Source organism: Fringilla coelebs (genome assembly GCF_963513975.1).
Source record: "Fringilla coelebs genome assembly, chromosome: 8".
Classification (NCBI taxonomy): domain Eukaryota; kingdom Metazoa; phylum Chordata; class Aves; order Passeriformes; family Fringillidae; genus Fringilla; species Fringilla coelebs.
In genome coordinates this window covers 37,077,111-37,104,697 of record NC_140066.1, presented here as the reverse complement: position 1 = coordinate 37,104,697, position 27,587 = coordinate 37,077,111, and the positions used below count along the sequence as shown (strand labels likewise).

Genomic DNA, 27,587 nt, shown 5'->3' with positions numbered 1-27,587 from the left:
TAATTGTAACTTTTTTCCCAAACCTTGTAAGATAAAATTCCAGGATTTGACCAAAGAATTCATCAGGCAAGTGGGCAGTCAAAAGTTTTTATCCTAACTAAAAGCCTGTAGTCTTTAAAAATTAATTAGAAATGCTTGAGCACTCAAATTCACATTTTGTTTTTTAAATCCATGACAAGTAAAGGTCTATCAAATATTGACTTTGTCCAGTTCTAGCTTACTCTACACTAACATAGCTAAAAGAACCCAGATATTGAGCCCCACCTGTAAAAGGCAAGGCATATTCGAGATCCAGCCACTCCACTACCATACCAACTACTGCTCCCTGAAGGCCAGAGCCTGGCACCCTCAAAAGACAAAGGTAATTGTGCCCACTACCTACAGCCCAGAGATGAATCGTATGGTCTTTGCCAGAAGTATCTAGACAGACCAACATACTACTACACCACCCTGAGGCTGTGCTACCCTGTCTTTAGTACTGCTACACCCTTGGGGAGGGCAGCTCCAACCGTGACACAGACACCCAACACCGCAAGCACTGTGACTGTGAGATGCGGTAAGTGCACAAGCAACAACGACTTCCATAGGGAATACGGCACCCGCCAGCAGAGAGGTCCAACAGTGCCATCAAAGTGCAGGTGCTCTACAGCAGCCCCGGAAAGCGGTGACTGCTGTGGCCACCAGCGGAGATGTGGATGAGAGCCATCAAAAGCAGAATGATGGATAAGCAAGAAGCCAAGCTTTAACAAAAGACAATTATGGACATGGGGATGCAACCCCTGGAGACAACTGTCAAAAAAAACCTCACAGAAATGGAACTGAAGGCCCTACCTGGCTCACCACTGTGAGGGATGACTGGTCAGAAACATCTGCAATATGATAGACACCAGACAGACCCACACCTTAAGCTGGAATTGCAAGACAAGAAAGGCTTGACAGGCACTAAGCTGATGTGGCAATGCACTTGTGACTTGCAGGAAGGCTACCAAGGTGCCTAGTGACCATTAAGAGCTATGGAGACATCAAGACCCGAGGGAGTACATTGTACAATGCAGAAGACAGACTAACAGAGTTTATACAACACAGACACATGCTGGAACCACTTTCCTTGACACAGTTCTCACATTGTGCTGAGAACCTGCTCCCTTGACTTGCCCCTAGGGAATTGCTCCTGAACAGCTGTCCCCTTCACTGACTTTAAACCCCTCCCTGTAATTTCCAGCTTTGACCCCTCTCCACAGAGACATCCCCCCCCCAGCATCCTTCCCTCACCTTCACTTCGGAGGAATGGGGTTCTTACGCCATTTTCCTTGCTACTTGCCACCAAGCCCAGGCAGGGGAGCCTCAGTACCACCACCCTGCTCTGGGGCACACCCGCTGCTGGGTGTCTGTGCACCCGGGGCTGACTGCACACACTGACCATGGTCATGACAGCACCATGGCCCTCATGACCAGGCAAAGCTCCCATTGTAGCTTCTGCATTGCCACCCTCCAACGCTAATCTGAGCTCTCCTGCTGTGCCACCTTCAGCAAACAGGAGCCATCCCCACTTACGGAGGCATCTCACTCGCCTCACCCATGTCCAGCAGCCTACAGCATCTGCTCAGAGGGGAGATGCACCCTGCGCCCGGTCATGATGCCCCTGTGACCGGAGAAAAAGAGGTGCAGCAGCACTGGATCCCAAGCATGGTGCGTCCACCACCCGTGCCAGGACAGCAGTGGAGAGCACCTGCCAGGAAAGGAAACGGCGCCCTGATGGGGCAGTAGCACAACAGGACCCCCCAAGAGCGGGATGTCCTGCAGCCATCGGGGAGCTCAGCCATGTGGTGGGGCTGCAGTGCACCATGAGAAGTGTTCATGCAAGTGAAGAGCTTCATTCTGGACAAGCCATGATGAAAATGCTGTTGAAGTAAATTTTATATAAACCGAAGAAAAATAAACCTTTGATACAAATAAGTAACAAAATTAATGTAGCAGACAATGATGTTTTTTATCTACAATAGTCAACGATACAAAGAATTAGATATAAAAGGTTTCTTGGTCAAAAGTTTACTATACATTTGGAACATCTGTCCCCTATCTCAAGACTGATCAAATACAAAGAAATTAAGCATAAAGCTTTCCGGCCCTCAAGAGATGCCATGATCCTAAGACTGAAGAAAAAAGCCCTCAAAACCAAAACTACTGAGTCTGTTTTCCAGAACAGATAGTTGAATAAAACAAAACTTAGGAAAAAAAAAAAATTAAGCTCCACCACCAAACATATTTGCTACAGAGAGCACTGGGATAAAAAAGGAATGTAGTCGATACTGAAATCCTTATATTACCTCTATGATTTGAAAAAATCTGTCTTTGGGAGAAGTGAGGTCAGTTTCCAGATACTGTCTAAGGAAACAGAAAGGGGGAGAATTCTCATTGATGGGATCATTTTGTATTCATTGCACTGCAAAATGACCAAGGACAATGTTTCTGATGATGAAAAACAAACTCCTTCATCTTCAGAGATTATCCTGAAGCCTGAAAAACTTCAGGAAATAATTATATCCTGTGTTTTCTCCCCAGTGTTTTCAGTTGGCATTTCTCTGAGGGAGAGGGAGGCTTTCATGAAGATACTTCATGCTCCCATGCTCTGAAAAGTCAGAAACAACGTGATTGTCCCCCCTCAGCAACCACTTTGTAGTTAAGAGTCCTTCAATTCCCACCGGTCCACGTGCATGGATACGCGAAGTACTAATTCCCACTTCAGCACCTGTAGGAAACACCCAAAATAAAGGCAGTTAATCCTCTGATGATGTTCACTTCATACTAAATGTTTTTGCACCTCGAAGTAGAAAAATCTGCCTGCCTTTCAGGGACCTGCCATTCTCTCTCTGCTCCTCTCCAAATACCAGTTCCATTTCCCCAATAGAGAAGTTTGAGGAGATTAACTATTACATGATAAATTGTAATGCTTATACTTCTGGCTACTACAGTTACTTTCAGAAAGAAAGATACAAGAGAGAGAGAGAGGTATTTCCTACATTGCTCTTAGATTAATCTCAGGGCATAATCCTTCAAACAAGAAAAAAAGCTAAACTAGTAAAGATATGATCTTACGTCCTTTTTTATCACATTGAGGAGATATTGGAAAACCTTAACTGGAATTTTTCAGTCACATTGAACACTTTAATCTAACACAGTAATAACGTGAAGTGGAGACTTCTGATTTTCTACCTCATCAAGGAATGTCTCCTTTATCTTCTGCACTTCACAGTAGCTGCACCTGTTTATTTAATCAGTTGATACTCAGTTTAGCTCCTACCCTTCATTCCTTAACACTGCAGGACTTGCACACTGGACAGCACCTCAATCTGCCCAGCAGGACTGAAGCATTGCATTGTTTACAGCATCAGTAGAAGGAAAACCAAAAGGAAAGCTGTTGAGCAGTTTCACATCCTGTATTGCATTCTATCACTATATGCATGCAGTATACTTCACTGCAATTGAATAGAGCTTCAAAGGATCCAAAATATCTTTGTGTAGATGAAATTTCTACGCTTCAACTTCTTGTACAGTACCTTTCCTGAAAATCTTTTATTAGATAGTAAGATAAGAGACTAATCCTATCTTTCAAGATTCATACTGCCACACTCTTTACACACCACAAAATTCGGCAGTCCCAACCCTACAATATCTTCCCTCTTACCAAGTCCAAACCTATAGCCATCAGAGAATCGGGTACTGGCATTCCAAAAAACACAAGCGCTGTCCACATGCTGGAGGAAGAACTCTGCTGTTTTCTCTGGGAAAGAGGCAGAGAAAAACAAAACCCATTACATACAGAATGATCAAGCATTCCAACAAACACTGCATAAAACAATGAACGTACAAAACAATACAACTTTCACGTGCAACCTTATCAGACAGTACTTAAACAGCCTGGGCTAAGCCACACTCATTTTTACCTTCCTCCCAGTATGGATATCAATTAGACACAACTGCAAATCTTAGAATAAGCTCACAAAGATTAGAAGCAACCAAAAAGATGTCTAATTCTAACTCCGTTCAGTTTAGTCAAAGAGAGATTTAGCTGCATGACCAAGGAGAAAGAACAGCTGCCCCGAACAGCATTTTGAGACAGTTAAGCTACAGTCAGCTCTCCATTAGTCTCAAACAAGGAATTGTTCCAAATACTGAGAAATCCTAAACTCAATTGCTATTGGCAGTACTATGTGAGAATTACTATGCAGAAATGCCACATGTAAGTAACTTGGAGGTCAGTAGCCCTCAGCAATAAGGCAGACATTTAAGAGCAACTCTATTTCCAATATAAATCACTAGTTCACCAGGTCCTGTGGCAGTAGTTATGGTAGCGAATGCATGCCTTTTAGTGACAAGCATTTAAACTCAGCAAGAAGTATAGAAACAGAAACCTACTTGACTCACACTGGCCAGCCACAGATCAACATGACCTTAAATGCAGCTGATTCACAAAAGTTCTGGGCTTGGTTTGGTTGAAGAGTCAACCTTTGTCCTTGGCACAGCTCTAGCAAGGTTTTGAACTGGCACAGACCCAGAGATTAACTACTACAATGTATGTAGTTAGTTGCACTAACACCAGGAATTAGCAGTCAAACCAAAACAGCGGCATAAAGAAGGAGCCAGGTCACTAACCATTCTCTGTGATAATAACATCCGTATGGGAACTTCCATACTTGTGGATATGTTCAACAGCCTCTTGAACGCTGTCCACCACCTCAATGCAGCACTCCAGGTCCCCATATTCTATGCGCAGAGATTTCACTTCTGAAGGACTGAATGTCAAGTAAGATGCAAACTTTGGGCCAGCATGAATCTTTACCTGCAACACCAGGAACATTTTGTTTGTGGCTAATGACCATACCAGAGCCTTTCAGGTGAAAGTTTAGCCTCTTGTACTCAATATGGGATGGACTGCAGTCCCTGTGGTGCTATGTTTTGGACTTCTGACTAAAACAGCGTTAAAAACACCAATGTTTTGGCTGTTGCTGAACAGAACTTGCACAACATCAAGGTTCTCCCTTCCCCCTGTTCCAACTCTGAGCCCCTGGTGAGAAGACTGGGTGTGCGCAGGAATTTGGGAGGGGACACAGCCAAGAGCTGACCAGAACTGACCAAACGGGTGTTCCATGCTGTATAATGTCATGTACTGCAATACAAACTGAGGGGAGGGCATTTTTGAAGAAGGTAGACGTTGCCCAAGAGACTGGCTGGACATTGTTTTTTTGTGGCAGACAGCAAGTAATTAGCTTTGCCTTGTAGGTGTTGCTGGTGGGTTTTCAGTTTGTTTTGGGGTTTACTTTTTTACTGGGTTATTTGCTCCTCTTTGTCCCCTTTCTTCTTCCTCTTTCTTTCACTTATTAAGCTATTTTTCAACCTACAAGCTTCCTTGGTTTTGTTCTAATTTTCTCCTCCTGTCCCACTTGGAGCAGGGGAGAGCAAGTAGGCAGCTGGATGGTGCTTAGTCACTGAGTGGAGTTAATCCACAACATGCATGTGGTGTAAGAAAAATTCACCTATCCTTTGGGAAACTTGGCACGTAGGTGAATTAGCTATGAGGTACAACAAATTACATGCTTGGTTGGCTACCTATCATGACAAACTCTATTTCGGGACTCATCTGAAATTACTTAAAGCAATAGCATCACTTAGTCACCAGGCAGAAAAGGCCAGTACAGCACTGCTAGGAAAACAGCTAAAATACTGACGCCAGCCTTTGTTTTAGGACAGCAACTGCAATGCAGAAAATAACGAAAGGAATGCTTCCAAGTTTGCACCTGCAGAAGTCTTATGATCTTCAATGACTTTTATCCTTTTATTTTATAAATTTATACCAGCCATCTCTGAAGCACATCTAAGACACAAAGGAGTTACTGGGTCCAAAACCAAAAAACCTCACACAGATAGTTTTCATTTGTTATAAAGAAAATTTTAACACATTATCCACCTCTGCCAAAATACCTAAATAATGAGAGAGAATTTAGAACAGATACAGCACAGAAATTCCATGCAGATGAATTTCCACTCAAACAGGAAATTTTGATAAGAGAAGCATAAATGGGAAATAAGGCATAAGTCTATTAAATATGAAGGCTTTTAAGACAATATCTGTAAACCAGCATTTTCTTGTGCAACTATGAATTACTTTAATTGCATAATCCTGCCCAATATTTGCATATTTCTTGTTGTCAGTTTAGACTAGACAAAGGTAATATCCTCCCCACTGTATAAGGAGGTCAGGTAGGGTTGGTGGTGGAAATGCACTGGTACACATATTCCTCTCATCCAAAATACAAACATTTACCTTGCACTCTACCCTTCCCAAGAAACAACTAAACAAGACATTCAAGAGCCCCAAACATTGAGAACTTGCTCCTTGACTATTTACCAGCTTCTTTTACTATAACTCTTTTAACAGCATCGAAACATATGACCTCTCTATCCTCCATTAATCACTGCCTGTGCACTCTATTTGTCAAATACACAGTGCTGTGTGAAAACCCTTGATTTATGTGCAATTCATACTACTTCATGGATACTTCTTCCTGATGCATCTCTGCTACCTTTACTGAAAAACATTGCTTATGTCTGGACAATGAATTAGTCTGCTGGCCTTTTGATATCCTTTGACATACCAGGAGGGAAAATGGGTCGGAACAAAGGGCATCCAAGAGGAAAATTTTAAAAAACACACGTGTGAAGCAAATTCAGAAAGGATGAAAACAGAAGGGAATTCACTTGGGTAAGAAGCTAAATTAATAGATTCAGGAAGACAAGGCTTTGCATCTGACTGAATTTGAAAAGGTAGAGAAAGGTTGTCTATATGCTTTTAAGGCAGAAGATTATTTTTGTTATATACAAGGAAGTATATAGCAAAGGTATCCCAGTAATAACCTGCAGCTGTGCTGAATAGGCTACTTTCAGATCATTTCTACAGAAACACTTGATGCTGTCTGGAGAACCAAAGTTCATTGACATGTACAAAGACACATGTGGGTAACTAAAATGTTATGCCATGTAAACAGGGCTACACCAGCCAGACCAAATGCTTCCAAAGTTTTAGAAAAAAACAGAAAAAAAACAGAAAAAAACCACAAATATGAGTGACTAACCTGTTCTACTCTCAACATGTCTATGATCTGATCAAATAATGGGGTCCTCAGCAGGTCTCGATGAATTAAGAGAGTTTCCAGAGCATTACAGGCAGCAGGATATTCACACTTTGAGTCTCTGACTGAGGTTTAAGAGTACATAATTAGTTACATAGCATTTACAACAAAGATTTTTTGATAATATATAAATTATAAATTGCCATAAATACATTGCATACTCCAAAGTTCAATTACACCCATGAGATGCAAGTCACCCTCCCACAGCTTACTTATTCGTGTGACCTTCTCAACACTGGCATCCGCGTCAACATACACATGACAGATCCCTTCACTGTGACCCATCACTGGGATTCCCTTAGCAGCTTTCTGGATATTCCTGACTAGCTGTGATGAACCACGTGGAATGATGAGATCTATCAGCTTATCCAAACGGCAGAGATCTTCTACTTCCTCTCTTGTGTTCACCTGTGGTAGTTGCAATACAAAGAGCTTACAGTTTTACCTCTCAGGTTTTGCCCACACTTTTTATACATACCACAGCAAAGAAATAGTTGATTTAACTCTAGGCACTTACCAATTGCACTGCATCTCTGACTCCATGAATAGAGAGTGCTTCTTGTGTCAGATGATGAAGAATTTGATTGCTATGTGCTGCCTCTTTCCCTCCTTTAAGTAGTAAGCCATTTCCACTGGCTATGGCCAAAGCAGACACCTGTCAAAGGAGTTTATGATTAGGAAAAAAAAAACCCTTTAAATGTACACTGGTTCTTTTGTCAGAATAACACCCACAAAATAAAACCAGGATTTTTTTGTTCAGCTGATTTACTCAATATTAATCTACAGTTTTCCTTTCATGGCTCTGAAAAACCATTATAAGTAGCAGCACATTTAACTCCAGAAATTAAATATGCTAATTTCAAGAACAAACTTGAGTTTTCAGGGTACTATTGTGATGGAGAGACTACAGTGAACAAGTCAGAAGAAACTATGGACATAGGTCTTCATATGAATTGCATAGTTGTGTGGGCAATTACCCCAAGGAGAAAAACTTTAGTTCAAAGAACTCTTGTCTCTAACCATTCCAGCAAAGAGCAATAAATAAGCTCTTCCTATGAACAGGAAAAACATTTTTATCATGCTGTCCAAAACAGTAGTCATAAACAGATAACACTTGCTCTAAGCAAAAAAAAAAACAAAAAAAAATTTTGAGACAATAGGCCCAGCATCATCTTTGCTTCCATGTTTATCACCAGAAGAAACCAACAGATACTGCTGCCCTTCTGTTCAAGGTGTTAGATTTCACCCATTTAAGTCCAGCAACGCAAGAGGGTTTTGCTCCTTTCTACCTCGGATTACATCACATGCAATAAAGCTGTTTTTCAAAACTTATTTTAGTTTTGTATTGTTTTTCGTATTCCTCATCCCAACTTCATTCACTATGGCCTAACAATTTGTCCACCTACTTAAAAAAAGTTTAAAAGCATGCACTCCTTCAGAAAACAAAATCATCTCCTCTCCAGAGGTGAGTTTATTCTCTTTAGAATAGACAAACTCCGTATTTAAAGTTATTTTGCTGTATTACTGCCTTCTGGGAAAGATTATATATATCATTATCATCACGTGCATATATATTCACCAAATGTACACTCATTAGAATATCTATTGTATATTGTTGAGATGCTGATGCCAAAATTAGCCAGGCTCTCATCTAATAAGAAGTTAGCTTGGTGGCACACTTTAGATCCTGATTCATAAAATAACCAGCCAGATACATCTTTCCCCTTCTAGTATCAAATAGGTAACAATAATCAAAATGCTTGATAATCTACCTCATTTGAAAAGAATATTGAAAACAAGAAACACATTAGAAAAACACACTGAAGTGTAACCATCTGAGAATTCTGCCTTACATAACTATCATGCGTCCTTTTAACTTATATAATTAGACATTAAAAAGCCATCTGATTGCATTTCAAAAGTACCTTCTATCTGCCCCTCCAGAACACTATCATAAAAGGAAACTAAACAAATAAGCTTATTTAAGTAAAGAGGCATAAGATTAACAGAAAGGTTTTGAGCTGGTTTGAAAAATGAAAAGGAAAAAAATACCAAGAATTAAGACACAAAAATCAAAACTTTGTGTGATTAACAGTAGAACACAGGGTAAGGGGTTTCAAAATGGTTCAGTCTCAAAGACTAGCAGAACATGACTACACTTCAGAGCAACAACTAGATTTGGTGGAATCTATACAGTACAGTTTCTGAGGGATGCTTGCAATTTCACCCTGCAAGTATTAGAGGCAAACATGCTGTTTGTATATGCTCACTTGAAGCTTATTAAATCTTAACCCAAACAAGCATGAGATGCAGTAGAAGACTAAGAGGAGAGAACTGCTCCTCTCAATCAGAGACCCTCCTACTATCAGATACAGGATGGGACAGAAATCATGGAATTCAAATGCAGAGTAATCAAAGATGATCCTCTGAAGTTGCATTAGGAAGCCTGATGTGAGTATAAGGACAGGCGGCTTGCAAGAGGCAAAGCAACTACCAAGACAAGCTATCCCAAGTCTGTAAAACAAAGCAGGGGAAGGGAGGGCAGGACAGGGAAGCTTAGCAGGAGTCAGTCTGGTGTAAGTTTTAAGATACAACAAAGAGAAAGAGGAAGGCATCAGCTAGCTATGCAAGGCAAGAGACCTGGGCTGAAGCCCAGGAAGACAGACACAAATTCAACAAGGTAACATACTGGTTATCTGTAACAAACAGAGCTGGTAGTCAAGGAAGACTAGTGCCTCTTTGTTTCACAGGAACTTTTCTTACAGAATACTCCTTTTCCCTGTCAACGGGGACTACTCACAAAAATCTGGCATGAAGTACGAAGCTGTCCACTCATTGAGCCTCACATCCTCAAAGTGACTCTACCCATCATTTTCTACTCAAACACCTGCTCATTAGAAAACTCCTCAATCAAGCTTCCTACATACCTAATGTTAATTGTGGGAAGAAATGTTGCTAATCAGGTTTTTTTTGTTTGTTTTCATTTTAAAATCTACTTCAGTTGCTCAGTAAAATAGTCGGGAGCTAGAAAGTAAGACCAAGCTCGCCTCTGCAACATTAGTTCAGCACCCATATTTTCATGCATCTTATAACAGGATTTACTTTTAGCAACACTTCCACACAGTGCTGCAGAGGAAAGCATTTGCCCTTAACATACCTGCCTTATCCCTGGCACAAGACAAATGATTAACTGAACACTGCAGAAGCAAGTCCTGAAAACACCTCTGCATAAAAAACAGCAATGCCAAAAAAATCAACTGTAGAAGAATCAAAGCAAGAGTCCTTTGAAACAATACTTTTTGTAGTCTCTTGTTTGCTTGCCAACAGAAATACTCAACAGTGTAATCTACCTTGCTTACAAACCTGTGGAAGGCAGTCAGGACGAGATTCAAAGATCACAAGAAGGACACCAATTGGCACTGTAACCTGCTCCAAATCCAGGTCTTTTGCTATTCGAGTTCGTCGAATTACACGGCCGACACTGTCCTGCGAGGATGCTGCAATCTGACGCAGACCAATAGCCAAGCTGTTTAGCTTTGAAGTAGACAGACTAAGGCGTTTCAACAAAGGGAGGGCTAATCTCCCTAAAAGAAAGAAAAAGTTGTGCTGAAGATAGATTGGTCTTCCTAGGCTCAAGCAGAAGTGACTTAAATGAGTGCTGAACCTAAGGAAAAATAAGGTATTTCCCACACCCTAGCAAGTAATCTACCTGAGATTAAAAATGCATAGCATCAAGTCTGGTAGTCACAATAAAATCCCTCAAATATGACGACTATTTCGACCAAATTTTCAATTAATGAGGTTTAAGTGCTTTGTACATGAAGAAACCACACAAACTACCACATCCAGAAAGATAAGGTTTGTCCTGTTTCATGTACTGAATGCTTGACTGAATTTCCTACAAATTTCTACCCTTGCAGTATTTCTGGAAGGTGCAGGCAGTAATTGTATCCTTCTGTTTTACAAAGAGAAATGTCTCAAAGTGCAGACACATGCATAGCATTTCTGTGCAGACTGGGCAAGAACAACTTGAATTTTCTAGTCTGAACACACTCAAACAGTAAGTTAACCCAGCAATGTCCCCTCAAATACCCTGGTCAGCGGTGCCTTCCACATAGTATTACAATTCATGATGTGTCCTTTTCATATACTTGTTATGGCACCATTTAAACATCTCAATTCCAGCTTCTCAATGAATGTATCAGCCTAACACAGAAGAGGGGGTTTCATCTCAGCCACCTAAAGAGAACCTTCCTTAATCAGAAGGGGACAACTGATGCTTTGGCAAGCATCAATTTAAGCGTAGAGATGATAGCCTTCCCTTCAGGAACCAAACATTACATTAACCAGCCCAGAAGATGCTCAGCTTTGTTCACGACAGTAACAGAGATATTTGTTCCATTTTTTAAAAATTTTTTTACAATACACCACTTGGTGTTTTGCACTGCCTCAGCATCTTCTCTGATGAAGGCATCTGTTTTATGCAATGAAGGAGGCTGTGGCTGTTTACACTGACAAGCTCTCAAAGTCCTGGGTTCAATAATCTGTGTCAGCCATACTGCCCAATCCCAGGTGACAGAAGATTCTAGTTCTGCTCATTTGTCATGAGGTCCAAAGAGGTCCAAGATGACAGTATTACTATTGGAGGTTAGAAGCAGTACCTTTATTTTCAGCCTCCTCTAAGTCCTTCTTGTTTGCCAAGAGAATTTCTTCCCTCTGGTCCGTTAGTAAGTCGGCAAGACGATAAATAATCTCTGCTCTCTGAAAGAGAAAACATTTTCTAAACTGACTTCTTACTCAAAGTCCATGCTGTTTGACACCTAGTTCCTATAGTCCATTTATGCTGACCACATCCTCTCCCTATCTTAACCTTCCTGATACTTGGGCAGCTGATTTTTCCAGCCTGCATCACACTGAAAAAGAAGACCGAACACTGCCTCAGCCTTTACCTTGCTTTTTATTATCTTGCTTTTCTTTCCCAGTCTTCTTCACGAAACTCACATGTTCTTCCTTTAAGACCACCTTGTACCACATCATACTCACCTAGCTGCAGAGTAGTAATTGTCTACAGCTCCACTTTTGTATACATGTTGTATGCTAAACTCAGGTGTGAATGGAGCAAGTTATTGCAGCCAATTCTTCACAATTGACTTCTGTGTGTTACTTCATGCAATTGGAATTTTTATAAACCCCACATAAAAGCTCATATTGCTTCACAACCCCAAGGAACACAATCTTTTTGCTTTTATTATCTTTAAGCAGGCTACAATACAAACAATAGATCTGGCACAGAAATAATAGATTCTTGTCCCAAGGGGTTCATTTATGTTATAAGCCTATGCTGTAAAACTTGCCACACATGCAAATTATTAACAATTTGGCCATACTGTTCTGTCACCTGCTCAGGCTGTAGAGCCGCCAAGGTCCTGCCACCAGCTCGAGCCATTTCAGCCTGCTGTTCTACAGTAGGGCCTGCAAAAAAACCCAAAAAATATGGTATGCAGACAAAGTAACAGCACAGGCAGAAGAGAGCGCTTGCCCATTTGTCTTCCAATTCTTTATTTAGAGCATGAAACAGTTTGTAATAGACAAATTCAAGAAAAATGTTGTATTGTAATACACAAAAGTCTGTACCTGACACAAAAATACTGTTATGGTCCCTACATAAGGAATCATCACAAAGATTCTGTCTCTGTGTAACAGCAAGTGTGCAGCATGAATCAGAAAGGCTCGATAAAGGCCAAAAGAACAACAGGATAGCTAAGTCACCAGCGCATAGTAGGATACTGAAAGAAAAGAGGCAAACTTTGAAAAGTTTAAGTATCCAGCTGAGGAATGTATGCATGGGAACACACAAACAATAATGGAAACCAAAACCACAGTAACAGCTTGCAGAAAAATTGCTTTCCCTGCCTTTCCATGTATGTATTTTAGAAGCAAGGTGCTGAAATTATATAAAACAGATTGCGTTTCTGTTTCAAGTCACCGCGTTCAGGTAGCATTTCTGCAAAGAATTCACAAGTAGCTTGTGAAAAATCTGCCATTTTTAACTCTCCTGAAATAGCCTGTAAACCAGGTATCCTGAACCCAACTTCCATTTAAGAAGAGTCCCACAGAAACTGCCAGAGCAGAAATTTTAGAGAGGTAAAGTGGGAAGTGTAAGAAAAGAACCTGTGGACATGTGTGGACATGTGTGGACATGACTAATTTAAGACATCTTAAACCAGCTTCTTGAAGTGATATCATACTTTACAAAATATGGCATTTTTTAGTATTCTTGGAGAAAAATTATGTATGTAAGCAGATATACTTGATTTTTTAAAGTTACTTGCATTTCCAAAGTGTGGGTTTTGGAAGACAGAAGACAAAGAGATGACTGGAATAAAGACCACAACAGTCCACAGGGACAGACTTTTGCTACTTGCAATATTTGTGACTCAGATCGGGATCACAAGATTAGAAGCTTTACTGATGAAACCAACTTATTATACCAAGGCTAACCAAAAAGGCACTTGAGCATAACGACACCAAGGGCATTCAAAGGATGATTTGACATATTTATACAAGAAATCCATTAAGGATTACTATACACAAAGAAATTCACTTGGCTTAAAGTGAAAGTCAAAAGTATCACCCCAGTATCTATGCTGCTAAGGAGAGGGATCTTTGGTCTGATTTTATCCAACAATTATTACACAGTTCCAGCAATGCAGTGGTAGGAAAACATTCCTACCTACCATACTAGAAGACTGAGTCATAAAAGAAATTAATGACAAAAAATAAACCTAAACACTACCTTAGTTCAGTAGCACATTCTATATCCATATTCTCGCAGTGAAATCATAGATACTTGATAACTCTTAAGATTACAAAAGGCAAAACTTCTACTCTACTCACTGCTTTCTTCAAATACAAGTCTGATGTACCAGTTTATCAGCTGGAGGGAAGAAGAGCAGGGAATTCAGCAGTTTCTACCCCTACTTCAGAAAATATCTTTCAAAATCCATTTTGCAAACAGCGAGTCGTTTTCAAGTTATTGCACAGCTCTAGAGAAATTTTAATTTTTCAGGAAATCTCTACAACTCTAAAGGTACACATTAACTCTGTACTCACCTGCAGGCTTTACCTCTGAAAAAAAAGTTCCAACTTTTTTTCCTTCTACAATATCTGTGATGACATGACCTGAGATCTTTGGGTGGGTTCCATTTGCAATCACTACTGAAGTGCCTCCTTGCAGGGCCCACAGAGCTGCTTTCACCTACAGGAAAGGACAGAGCCAGTTGCAAGAGATTATTTGGTGATTATTTGAATCACCACTGTCAACAAGACTTCTTGGTCCACTCTGATGGCCAGATTGATCGCTTATGCTTTCAAAGAGCATTCAACACACTTTGGGGATCTCCAAACTTCAGTGCTGGAATACTGATATTTCCTTAATCCTTCTACAGTATGTTAAGTTTACATAACGATTTGCTCATTAGTAAAGGTACTTTGAAATCCCTGTGTACTGACTGGTCCTAATATTAGCCTCTTTGCACATTTTTGAGCAGAATATGATTTCTCTCCAATCCCAGATGCTACCTGCTGAAGAGATACTGCCAGTGATTTCCTTCATTTATTTTCCCAGTCAAGTATTTGCCAATATGGGCAATATTATCCACTACTTATACTTAATTATGCTATTTATTTAATTGCAAAAGCTTCTCTGCTTACTCACTTCTATGCTTTCCTAATATGGCTCTACAATTTGGTATTACAGTCCACAGTCACTATGAGACACAAATGCCCGACAGGCCTATCACATCAAACTTGGCTACCAAAAGATCACCAGCTGCTTCATTATTGCTCAAATTTTACGCTGAAAAACAAGATTTGTTCTTTGAGCCGCTGTTTTCTATTATTGATGCTACAGTTTTCCAAAAATGTCTCCTACATTCTCAACTGTAGCAAATTTTTGTTACTACACCTGCATCAAGATTTGCCTCTATGTGACTCAAAAGACACCAAGTAACTCTTACAGATTATTACTTTTACAATAAAGTACTCTCTAACCTTGGCAGCTTTACCTTCAATACCTGGAATTGTTTAAATTATCCTAGGAGCCAGATAAGGGAAAGTCATTCCTGAATAAGCTTTGTACATTCCATAGTTACAAATGCTCCTCCTTTTGCCACCTTCCAGCCCATGCTCTGATACCTAAGAGTGTGCCTTACCCGAGTCTTCAGAAAATGGAATAATCAACAACATATCTGGTGAAGAACTTTACTTTGCTCTTTTCCTGCTTAGTCAAGATCTGCTTTGGTTTTTACAGACAACCTTCCAGATATGTCCCAGGGAAACCTGCAGCAATTAATACTACAGCAGTGCGTATCTCAGCCTCATGAGAGACATACGCTGAAGCCAAACAACACACCCATGTTTATGTACTCACAGCAATGAATACTGAGACCACCTGACTGTACACAGGACTAAACCCATTAGCCCTCCCACCTCTACTAATCTTGCGTTCAACAACTGAAGTACCTTGGTCTCCCCACCAATATATCCTTCAGAAGCAAACAGTACATTGTACGAACTCACAAAGGAGAGGGAGGTACCATATCAGATTTAAGAGACAGGGATTCCCAAAGTCTTTGAATTATAACATAAGAAAGAATTGAGACAGACTCTGACTTTAATTTAAAACACAAAAATACAGATCTAAATGTCATCTTTTAAAATCTACTTGAGTGTAATTCTTTACTTGCTCTTTTCAATTCACATCGACCTAAAAGAAAAGCAAAAGGAACCCACATACCATTTTGGGGTACTCAAAGAATAGCTGAGGCTGGTAAGGATCCCTGGAAATCATATAGTCCAACTGCCTGCTCAAAGCAGGGTCAACTAGAGCAAGTTACTTCAGACATCACCCAGCCAGGTTTTCAACATCTCCAAATCATTCTCTTGGCAACCCGCTCCAGTGCTTCAGCAACCTCATTGTAGAATTCTAACATTTCAGTTTATTCACTTGTATTTCATTCTGAGCCCATGGCCTGTTGTCTGTTCCGTGGATACCACCAAGAAGAAACTTGTTCGGCCTTCTGTAAACCCTTCCTTCAGCTACTTATACCCAAACGTTCTCTTTTCCAGTGTAAACAATCCTAGCTCTCAGCCTCTCTTAGTGTGACAGTGGCTCCAATTCTTTAATCATATTCATGTCTCTCTGCTGGTTTCACTGTAGCATGCCATGTCCTTCCTGTACTGCAGTATCTAGAACCACACACAACTCTACAGATGTGGTTTCACGAGTGCTGAGTAGATGAAATAATTTTCCTTGACCTGCTGGCTATGTTCTTTTCCATACAACCCTGGCCACTGTTGGCCTGCTTTGCCCAAAGGCCATATTGCTGGAGTACATCCCATTTGGTGTCTACCAGGACCCCTATGCACTTTTCACTGAACCTGCATTCAAGGCAGTCAGTTCTCCAGCCCATACCAGCGTCCGTAAGCATAAGACTCAGAATTCCCTTTTACTGAACTCCTAAGGTTCCTGCCTGCCCATTCCTGCAGCCTGCCAAAGATCAATCTGAAGCACAAGATCCATCCAGCAGCACAAAGCACAACCATCTCATGTAGCTCCCTCTCCTTCCCAGTTGTGAAGTAAATGTTCCATATTTCTACCTTGGCTTCCATGCCACCCATTCCCACTCGGGATTTGGTTCCAAATGTTACAGACTGCTGGTCTCCTGGGTAGAATATGTCAATAAGCTTTGCATCATCAGACCCTGGAGGGTTGTCAAAGAGTCCTGAAATAAATCATAAAAATCAGTTATATACCTTCATGTCGAAAGCCCACCCATGAAAAAAGGAAAAAAAGAGAAAACAACAAAAGCAACCAACATGAGGCTAAAAAGCTGTGTTCCATTTTATAGGATTAAAACTTCCACTGAACCCTTCTTGTCATGGGACTGAAAGGACAAAATTCTTAACTGGCAGACCCAAAAGGTATAGGTTTATTGAAAACCTAAAAATAAAAAGCCAAAAGCTCACATGCTGAATAGCAGCAAGCAAGCTGGGAGGTAATGACATTTAGTTGAGGTTTAAGACAGTTTGTAGCTTTCAGATGTTCAAAATCAGGCCTTACGTACACCTCAACTGAACTTACAAACCCTCAACTAAACTGGCAAAGAATAGTCCTCCTCACCAAACACTCAGACAATGTCCTTGAAAGGTGGATTGCACAGTGAGAAAAAAGGCAAAACATGTAAAAAGGGTAACTATTCAATTCAACTAAGAAGGAACAGAACACTACAGAGATATACTCTTTATTAAGATTTTTTGAAATCAAGTAATTTAATGTCACTACGCTTGGAGTTGAATGACACTTTGATTACCCAACTCAACTTCAGCTCTACCCACAAATGCTATGTGCACAAATACTGCCACAACAAACTAGAGAACACAAGTGCAGTCTACCTGTGCCCATCCTTGATAGCTTGGAAAGCAGAGGACATCTCTCCATAAACAAGCCATCACATTGAATAAATAAGCTTGGAGGAGAGGTGGGCTGGTTTGGGGTTTTTTTACAAACTCTTTAGACTATTTCTGAGTTGTTCCAGGACAGTCCTTTTGACTAGAATTAACCAGCTAGAACAGAATTAACCAGCTAGACGAGAATGAAATCCAACTGCATCTGCTAAAAGAAACAGTGCTAAATGGAAAGACACCTCTTTCCTCCTCAGGGCCTCAAGCATGTGCTGAAGGCAAGGATCTACTGAAAGAAACCCATCTGGAGAAGATGAAAAGAATATGTGACTTAAGGTGATCCGGACTGCATTGATCGGGAACTGTACCCACTACCCTCCTCTCTCTAGAACAGGAAGTTCAACATCCATAGGGGACAGGCTAATGTCACAACAACACAGCTCAGAAGACTAGAGCAGCGTAAGTCAAAAAGTAAGGGAGACAGAAAAAGCTAGCAAGATCCAGGTACCTGAAAAACAATGACCAGGACTTGCTATACACCGATAATTCACTGATAGAACCTGCTGCCAAAAGAAACAAACTACTGTAGAATAGTATTTGGTTTATACTCCTGATTCAAGACACATAGCTTTTATCCTGCATACTATTCCTGACTATCATACAACTCCAAGAAGCTAGCAGAAGTACCATAGTACATGTGGTATTCTGGGATCTGGAACAGGTCTCAGCTTCACATGCATTCTCATCCACCCAGATTCAACAGTGTGTCAGACAGTGCTTGGCTTATGCCACAGCATCAACATTGGGTATAGGCCTTAAGGAGTTATCACAGTACATTGCAATTGTCCTTGAAAAACAGATGAACTGAAGAGAGAAGTAAAACAGGAAAAGAGGTTGGTTTGACAATTTGACGTGCTTCACTAAAATCAGAAATTAAAGAAATAGCTCACAAACCTTCCACATCTGAAAGAACAATCAGGAGATCAGTTTTCATTTCCACAGCCAGTCGTGCTGCCAGACTGTCGTTATCCTTCACACTAATTACCTGCAATACACATGCATATCAGAAGCAGTGAATAGTGTGTGGAACTAAGAAATATTTGGTGCCAACATAAAAAAGCAATTTACCTCAGCACTAACAAGTCCTTCTGAGCTACTTTTTTCACACCCACTGGAAACTTCAAAGGTAATCTTTGTGTGAAAGTACATATGCTTCAGTAAAGTGGAATCCAAATGACAAGCAGTGTCATCAGTACTTCCATTTCTCCACCTTAGTGCCCAGTGACAGGGCAAGAGGCACTAACTGACGCTGATTTAAGAAGGGGTGCTGGATTAGATGACCTGCAGAGGCATGCTTGCTTTTGGTAAAGCAGACAATACTTGCCCTGGTTTCACCCCACAGCACTGTATCATGCCAAATGCAGACAGTCTTCCAGTATTCTCTGTCCACATACTAATTCTGTGTCTTTGTTTCTCTGCTGCAGACTTCAGAGGTCCCCTGTTATGGCATTAGTCAAGTACACATTAGTGCTGCACCATCTGCAAGCAGGACCCCCCTCCATTGCAATACTTTACCCACATTTACCCCCTGCAGATCACTGTTTGGCTCTGGAGGTGGAACAACTGCATCGTTAGTGTTAATTATAGGGACAATATTCATCCTTAAAAGTTCATGTAATGTTCCATTTAAGTTGCGACGCTTCTGCTCATCATGGAAATCCAGATTGGTGACTAAAATCTAAAAGGAAGAAAGAAACTACTTAGCCTACCACCTTTCCTATAAGAACATCATATAAACTTATGTGTTTACATGTAATAACAGAGCAGTCATGCCTTTTGGGTCACTACAGAAACAAAAGCCCCATTTAAAATATATAGAATACAAGTGAGAAATATTCTTTCCACAATATGAGCAGGTTTATTCCACTGAAGCCTGTAATAGCCTATCTCAAGCTGGTAGGTCACACGTTCTAAGAATAAACTTGGAAAACAAGACTGAACATAGATTGCTCACGATAACTACCAAAGCCCTAGACAAATCAATAGATTGCTCAAAAATGCTGCCTTTCCAGTTTTTCCTCCCATTTTAATGTTCCTACTTGTAGCAATCAGAAGGGATGCTTTATATCAAAACATTTCTTCCACTCACTAGAACTCACTTGCTCTTCTGAAATAATCTTGCCTCCTGCATGCAGATAGCACCCCTTTCTTTCAGTTGTTTTTTGTTTTAAGACAAAAAACACCCTCAATGTCTGCTCTGGAGAGGGTTTTTTTTGCTGTTTTTACTCTGTCATTGGACATTTGAGAACTAAGCAAACAACTCCACCACTCAAATGTACAATAGCACTTGGAATCAATGTGTATGCTACGTTTTTTGGCATGGGCAATCAATTATTTTATATCAAAGGAATGATGGTTATCTACAGATTTGAACAAGATTACAATCCAGCATGACCTATCATTATTTTTAGCTATGTTATAAACAATTTGGCCATATTGGTTCTACCATATAACAGTAAGGAGTTCCTCCAAGAAAACTTCATACCAGGCTCCTAAATTTGTTAAAAGTGTCTAAACAAATAAGGCCTTACATTTAAAGCAATTCTGCATTTTCAGAGTATCTAAGATAAGCAAAGCCTATTTAAGACTAATTCAACTGACACAAGAGTAATTCAACTTGCAGCCTTCAGTATAAGACCCAGGCCAGGGATACCATCATCCGTAAGTTGGAAAGGTTCCAAGAGGAGATGGACAGCAAGTTCTGAAGTGTGGATATACACTTCTGTCAGCTCTACAGAATGTGTCGCAGTTTAGCCACTTGCAGTTTTTAAACTCTCCCTTTGGACCATCAACTTCAGGTTTTGTGAAGAGATATTAACAGATCCCTGCCTATAAAAGAGAAGGACACACCTGAACTCCAAAAAGAAAAAGCATATTCATTTTATCTTGACAATAGATAACCCAGTTTCCAAAATATTTAGCAAGGCACTCTTGTATAAGCTACCATTTATGTGACAATAATAAGCTCCAAAAGTAGCAAGTCAATCTTGGAAAGAAGTGCCTTACTTGAGCTGCACAGATGCTGTACTGTGTAAACATGGCCTCATACAGAGCCATTAATCCACTCTGTCCAGCTGCTGCACAGGCTCGGGCCTCCAAGACTGGAATAGCCTACAAAGACAAAGAGCAGCTGTCAGGCAATGACTTGAACAGGTAGTACCCAACACTCAAGGAAAAGCAGGAGTGCCACCAGCCTCTCACCATATCTTTTAGCTGACTCTGGCCTGAATGAAGTGCTTGTCTCACACTCTGAGAAAGCAAGATCTCATGACGCAACCGCTGTTTTCCAAAAGCTACAGCCCCACTGGTGACAATCATCATCTCTCGGCCCTGATTTTGCAGCATTGAGACCTGTAAGTACAGGAAATAAGAAACAGTGCCTGGCATAATATCAGCGAGTGCAAAACAGTCCTGGCTACTATAACCTCAATTCCTGCTGACACAAGGATTTTGATTTCTCTATGGATGTGCAAAGCAAGGCAATCGCCCTTCATGATACTTCTGCACACTTTCCTAGCCACCTGGAAGCTATGCCAAGGACTGCATGCAATCTATAACTTCTTACAAATCTTCTTTTCACAATACCAGCTTTTGTGACAGAAAAATGCTTGAATCCATCCATTCCCAAAGCTACCATTATACAGTAACTTTGAATTCTAGAAGTGAAGAGGCAAACTCCCAATAGTAAAGCTTTTGATTACTTCCTCCTTACATGTATCTGGCCAGACGCCTTTCAAAGCTCCAAAGCTAAATGTCTTACATGAATTTAATGTATTAGCTTAACTTTACTGCCCAGAAAGGATCTGTCCAGTGCTCACCAAGATAACCCTTTCATTTTGGAGAAGAAATACATGAGTTGATCCCATCTGTTTTTCCTACAAGTAATGAGGTTTCAGGCTTTTCTTTGGAGGAACTCTGCTAATGCTCAAGTGATCAAGAAGGGTTGACTCATTTTGCAGAGTTCACATCCTTCAGTGCCACCTTCCCACTACAGACAACTAATGCCCCAGTCATATCTTACTTATTGCACAAAATATCACTGTGCAAATCTCTCCCTCTATACTGGGTTTGGCCAAGATGGAGTTACAATTCTTTATAGGGGTCTGTATGATACTGTGTTTCAGATTTCAGTTCTAAAACAGTTTTGGTAACATTCCAATGTTTTGCCTATTGCTAAATAGTGCTTGCACAGCATCAAAGCCTCATCTTTCCCCCACGAGGAGCAGCACTAGCACAGTCATCAAGGCTTTCCTTGTTCCACTATGTCCGATCCCAGCAGGTAAGGTAGCAGCTGGGCAAAAAGTTCAGAGAGGACACATTTGAGACAACTGACCTTAAACTGGCCAAAGGGACTTTTCACATCATATAATGTCACACACAGTAATAGAGCTGCAGAATAGCTAGATACAGGAGGTCATCTTCCAAGGTGGCCACCACTCAAGAACTAGCAGGGCATTGGTCTGCTTGTGTGAGGTAGCGATTGCCATCACAGATTTCTTTTCCCCTCTCCTTGACTTATTAAACTATCTTTATTTCAACCCATGAGTTTTTTTACTTTTGCTATTCCCGTTTTCTTCCCAATGCCACTGGTGGTGGGAACAGGCAAGGGGAGCAAACAAGAATCTGTGTGGATGCTTAGCTGACAGTCAGGATCAACCCACCACACCTTCAAGAAACAATTTAGTGAGTTACGTGGTTTATAGTACTGCAGCATAGGGAGTTGAAAAGGGACTGGTTTAAAGAGTATCAATATTTTGTGATGGTTTACTACAATCTTCTGTAGTATCCAACAATCACTGAGTACCTGAAGTAAACACAAATGTTCAGTCACAGAATTACCTGCTCTACAATAGAAGCCAGCCTCCCAAGGGCCAAGCCACACTCATCCCCTCGAGTAACAACAGCACTACCCAGCTTTACTACAATCCGTTTTGCATGCTTCAGCTCACTGCGGTGTGCAAATGATTTTCCATGTGCACGGCTGAGTGGCATGGTGATAAATGGAATGTTGCTCCAACAACGGATGGATTCATTCCTTAATCTCTGGCAAGGGAGATCTGTGGATAGAGAAAGAAAGAAAAAAACCCAAACCAGTTTTAAGTGTTTCATTTAGACTTTTGACCCTTCACAATACACTTCCCAGTAACTGGGAATGAGAAGCTAGCTTTCAATTCACTAAAACAAAGTGAGAAACAGAAGTATCTGAACAGCATTAACCATCCCTAAGGTATAGAAAGCAATATCCCATGCAACACAGAGCTCTGACTCTGGGAATCTAGAAGACCAAACTGAAAGACACTGTTAAAGAGTCTATACAGCTCACATCTCAAGGACTAGTTTTAAAAACAATCTACTTTGCCTTGCCTCATTAGATAACAGTTTCAGAGAGTCTTCCTGTCTGAAGTAGCACAGAAGGCTTGATTTTTAGAAAAGAAACATAGCTTTTACAACATCTCTAAGCCAGGTATTTCTGCACATTGCTCAACTAGGGAAAATGAAGGAGTGTGACAGATATACAAACTCCAAGTCATATGGTGACATTGCGGTGTTCAAGCCCTTGAACAAGCCTCTTGAAGATGCGTTTGTGCTCCAAGCCTGTCAATGTTCAGGAGGCATTTGGACAATGCCCATAGTGTACTTTAGATTTCGGCAGTCAAGAAGCATCAGGCTATGGGACTAGCTGACCACTCCAGATGTCTTACAACTAACTATTCTATTCCAGTCAATCCTAATCAATGTATCATCTGAAGATGCAGAGGAATCTTTACAAATCAGTGAACATTATACCTTACTATTTAGTACTACTATTTGCCTAACCTACACAGTGTAATCAGAAAGGAATTTATTTCCAGTTCTCTTGGCTTCAGGGTTTAAAAGGTTCCAAGAAGGTAGCTGTTGAGAGCTAACCAGTATCTGAAAAGAAAACCCTACTTTTTTAAAGAAAAATAAGGGAAAAGGCCACAGTTCTAGAACAAGCAGAGAATTCAATTCATCCCCACTAAAGTCCTAATCATTATTCTTGCTCTACGGCCACATAAATCTACCTCTTTTAGTTATTTTACACTGGACCGAGATGTGAAATTGACTCCCACATTACACATGCAAAACATTTATGGAGATGCAAGCCCATTAATTTGCTCCATATGCAATTAGGAAGGAACTGACATAGCCATCCAGTCCAGGTTTTGGACAAGTAAGCTTAAAGGGATTCCAGTTTTTATATCCCATACCTGTCAACAGTTTCACTTCCTTAATAAAGAAAGGGACACATACGAAACATACTTAAGTATTTGGAACTGCAGATCCTTCACTGTGTAGCCTGCACAAGGCTTGCTTCTCAGGAGTAAAGAAGCAGAATTTCAAAACACACAAGCTGAACAGAACAGGAGAAAACATGTGGAGAACAAAAAAGAATCCCTGCCATAAATGATGACTCCAGCTTTAGATCACAACTGATGAAGTTGCTCCACTGCTGGATACTATCAATACTCGGGAACAACCCTCTCATAGCACTGTGAAAATTACTGACTTCAGAAAATGAGGAATACTTGGAAATGTTACAAATACAGAAGTCAACAGAGCTGTACCTCACAAATAAAAAGTTTAGAGTTTTCAAGATTTTAACATCTAATTCATATAGTTATTAATAGAAGAGAGCTGTTAATAGACAGAACAGTGGGAAATCATTCTTGCATGCAATGGCAAACAGCTACTCTCTTGATCTATTACAGTTTATCTGTCCTTACCTTTCGTATTTCGGATCATTAATCAAGCAGACACTGAATGGTTCTCTTAAATTAGGTTTTCAGGGAAGAACTATTTACAGGGCACCTATGTATTTAAACTCAAGTTTCCTGCATGCACTTTCCACTTGAATGTAATCCAAGTAAATTTGAGTTTTGCCCTTTGCTTTACTCAAGACATCTGAAAATGCAGATGGGGGAGCAGACACAATCAGATCTTGTTTTCCAGGAATGTATGAGGTTGAAATAAGGAACTTTCACAGCAGCAGTACTTTTACGACTTTTTTTTTTTCCTTGAAATGTATGTCAGAAGGAAAAATACACAGACATCCAGCTGAATATTATTGAGTTAAGGGAGAAAGTAACACTGAGAAAGTAGAGCTTCAACTACAGCTCACTTCAGAGGTTGTACATTTTAAACGACATTAATGACGTGGTTTTCCTTTCAACATAGGAAAGAGCAGAAGCATGCCCAGACACATACTGACCAACATTTTAGAAATGTGTGCTTTCTCTCATACATACATAAACGGGAAATGGCTGCGGTGACATGTGGCAGTGAGACAAAGCACCATCCAGGGGAACGAACAAGAGGGCTCAGAGCAGCTCGACACAACATTTTGAGATGCCTTCTGCAAATCAAGGATACCTGCAAGTTAAAACGAAGGGAGGATGGTTAAATAGCAATGACTTTCCATCTATATTTCTCTCCTCGCCCACTCCCTCAGTCCAACTCCTCTTTTCCTGTATCATCTTAATACAATTTCCTCATGCCCACTCTCCGCTTTGCACAATTTGCACACGGACTATGATACAGAAGAACTAAGTCCCCTCTTCCTTACTCGCTGCCAGATCTTTAAAGGTAAAGAATAAAACATGGCTCCCTGAGAAGGGAAAACACTATCAGTGAATGTACCTACAATGGATAAAAGTAACATTTTTTTCATGGAGAAGCCTGGAAGAAAAAGATAAAAGTAGAGAGGTTGTATCATACAAACTTCTCTGTACACCTCACAACAGAGCATCTTACTATATTTCTCATGAATCTCAGCCCTATTCAATACAGGAAATATGCTCATTCACTTTTCCCTGAGCACTATCAAACTACAAGATCTTATCCACGATTACAAGTAAAGACACAGATTTCCAAGCATTTGGCATTAGTTTCCCTTGACTGAACCTTTAAACACTCAGGATTCTTCTAACTCTAAAATTCACTAGAGTAAGTACACAGCAAACAAGGGATATACAATTACCCATCTCCTATGACAGGTCTAGTTCAAGTAATGCATCTAGTTTCACCATGGAAACAAACAAGATTAAGAAGAATCCAGTTCTCCCAGACGGTATTTAAACCACAAAACCTCTCCTTCCCCTTTTACAAAACTTTCCTTCCTTTCCTTGCTTTCAATCCATTTTCCAGCAACATTGAAGCAAAGCAAAAAAACTACACAAACCATGGTACAGAGAAAGCATTGAAAAGAGGACACTTGAAGAGGCCTCATTACCCTGCATCAGCTTACTATTATCCCTCATTATAGTCCTTACCAAAACACACACAACTACATTAGACAAGGCAGCCACCAGCACATAATGCTCATCCTGTTTTGTCTAGGAAAGCTTACATTGCATGTCACTTTAATAATATTAATCTGCAATGTCCTTCACAGTTCTGTATTTCCAGGATGAGGCACACAAAGGATTCTGAGCAGATCATGCAACACTGTCACAAAGTTCTCTTCTCATAACAGGGTAAGCTTAAAGGGGGGGAACAGTTGACAAAGGTTCCTCCTTTGAACCCTTACCAGGCACCTCATGCACCTGCCTCCGGGGTTGCACAATTCCCACAATTTATGTTTCAGCCTTCCACCTTGAAGGTCACCTTGACCTCTTCTGTTAGGCACTGTCTTCTCAAGTGGGTCTCAGAGAGATGCTCCAAATCCAGCAGCTCCTGACATGAGCTGGCAAACACCAGGTTCTTTATCCAGACCCCTTTCCACAACAAACACCCTTAGTGGAACTGCCCAGTCCTCTTTAGCTCCCTCTACACACAGAAACAGGCACGCTACCTAAAGTTTTACCTCCAGACACCTCCTCTTACCTCTCCTATCAGACCTTCAACTCCTGATATAGTAAAAACCTCCACCCGGCGCTTCGCTGTCACAGAATACAGACCCACACTGGCCAGATCAAACTGTGCCGATTCCTTGGCTGCTCCTACTGATCTGCTGGAGAACCACTTCACATTCTCACTACAGGCTGCCTGCAAGTAAGAGCAACCTTGTCCTTCTGGAAGACCGTCTCCTGTTTCCCTTTGCCAGCGACAACTTAGCTAAAAGCAGGCAGACAACGAAGAGTGAGAAGTATCAGTGTGGATCTTTTGAAGGAGAAAGATTAAAAAATATAGCATGTTTTTGAAACTAGGTTGTGAGAGAAGGCAAGGATAGCAAGTTAACAAGAAAAGAGAGAGTTTAAAACAGCAGCAGGTATCAGTATGTGAAATGGAAATGGATGCTGCCAGAAACCACAGACAGAGCACAGTTTACAGTATGTAACTACAGGCTTTCTTCCAGGCTAATCAAACTCCTTCTCTCCTCTCACTCGGTCAAGGATTTAAAGTTAATTTTAATCCTCATTTTCCATTCCACTCACATTTCCACCACTTCCATAGCTGAAAGGGTTCTGAGATTCAGTGACAAAAAATAAAAAAAGGTGTTGAATTAAAAATAAATTTTTAAAAAATAAAACTTTCCTGCCTTACTAGGAGGAAGCAATAAACAAAAGCAAAATGCATTATTCAAGTATTCCTCCGAGCATCAGCTTAAAATTTTTTTTCCACTACCAGAAAAACCTAATTCTTCCAAACTAGTCTCCAAACATGACCTTTAAAAATATCGTTTTCCTAATCTTTTTAAATAATGAAAGTTATCCTTGTATTATTGCTCATAGAAATCAATATCATGACCTAGTTTTCATGTATTTATCGTTATAAAAACAGAGCTGTTAAGTAGCTGTTCAGTCAGTGTAAAGCAATGCTGTTCCAGATCAGTGTAAAGAGACTTAGTTACCTTCCAAAGCAACCAGCGACTTCAAATTCTAAAATATGTGCCTTGAAAACCAAAGTCTGTAACAC

The 27,587-nt window shown here is 40.5% G+C and overlaps 1 protein-coding gene across 3 annotated transcripts; it reads right to left on the bottom strand.

The window, feature by feature from the left end:
- Positions 1-1,941: 1,941 nt before the first annotated feature.
- Positions 1,942-25,101, bottom strand: ALDH18A1 (aldehyde dehydrogenase 18 family member A1). 3 transcript variants are annotated; one of them, XM_084209922.1, is made up of 17 exons: positions 24,980-25,101; positions 22,551-22,768; positions 20,913-21,062; positions 20,718-20,822; positions 19,231-19,389; positions 18,606-18,696; positions 16,848-16,972; positions 14,301-14,445; positions 12,586-12,659; positions 11,849-11,948; positions 10,551-10,771; positions 7,705-7,842; positions 7,400-7,595; positions 7,131-7,252; positions 4,654-4,840; positions 3,686-3,781; positions 1,942-2,749 (listed from the first exon to the last, which is right to left on the bottom strand). In XM_084209922.1, exons 1-17 carry the CDS (start codon positions 25,071-25,073, stop codon positions 2,568-2,570), a joined length of 2,403 nt encoding a protein of 800 aa, XP_084066048.1. In that variant the 5' UTR covers positions 25,074-25,101; the 3' UTR covers positions 1,942-2,567. The 3 variants fall into 3 exon arrangements, with proteins under 3 accessions (XP_084066048.1, XP_084066049.1, XP_084066050.1); XM_084209923.1 differs by having other exon boundaries at positions 19,237-19,389; XM_084209924.1 differs by lacking the exons at positions 1,942-2,749; positions 3,686-3,781; positions 4,654-4,840 and having other exon boundaries at positions 6,943-7,252.
- Positions 25,102-27,587: the final 2,486 nt, after the last annotated feature.

What these genes read in the sequence shown, in the direction of transcription:
- ALDH18A1 (XM_084209922.1), bottom strand. Translation starts at nt 25,073, where the DNA reads ATGTTGTGTCGAGCTGCTCTGAGCCCTCTTGTTCGTTCCCCTGGATGG. An exon ending in TTCAGAGGTAAAGCCTGCAG is followed by an intron (nt 12,660 to 14,300) that starts GTGAGTACAGAG and finishes GTTTTTTTGCAG; the next exon opens with GCCCTACTGTAGAACAGCAG. An exon ending in TGGCTATAGGTTTGGACTTG is followed by an intron (nt 2,750 to 3,685) that starts GTAAGAGGGAAG and finishes TGTTTCCTACAG; the next exon opens with GTGCTGAAGTGGGAATTAGT.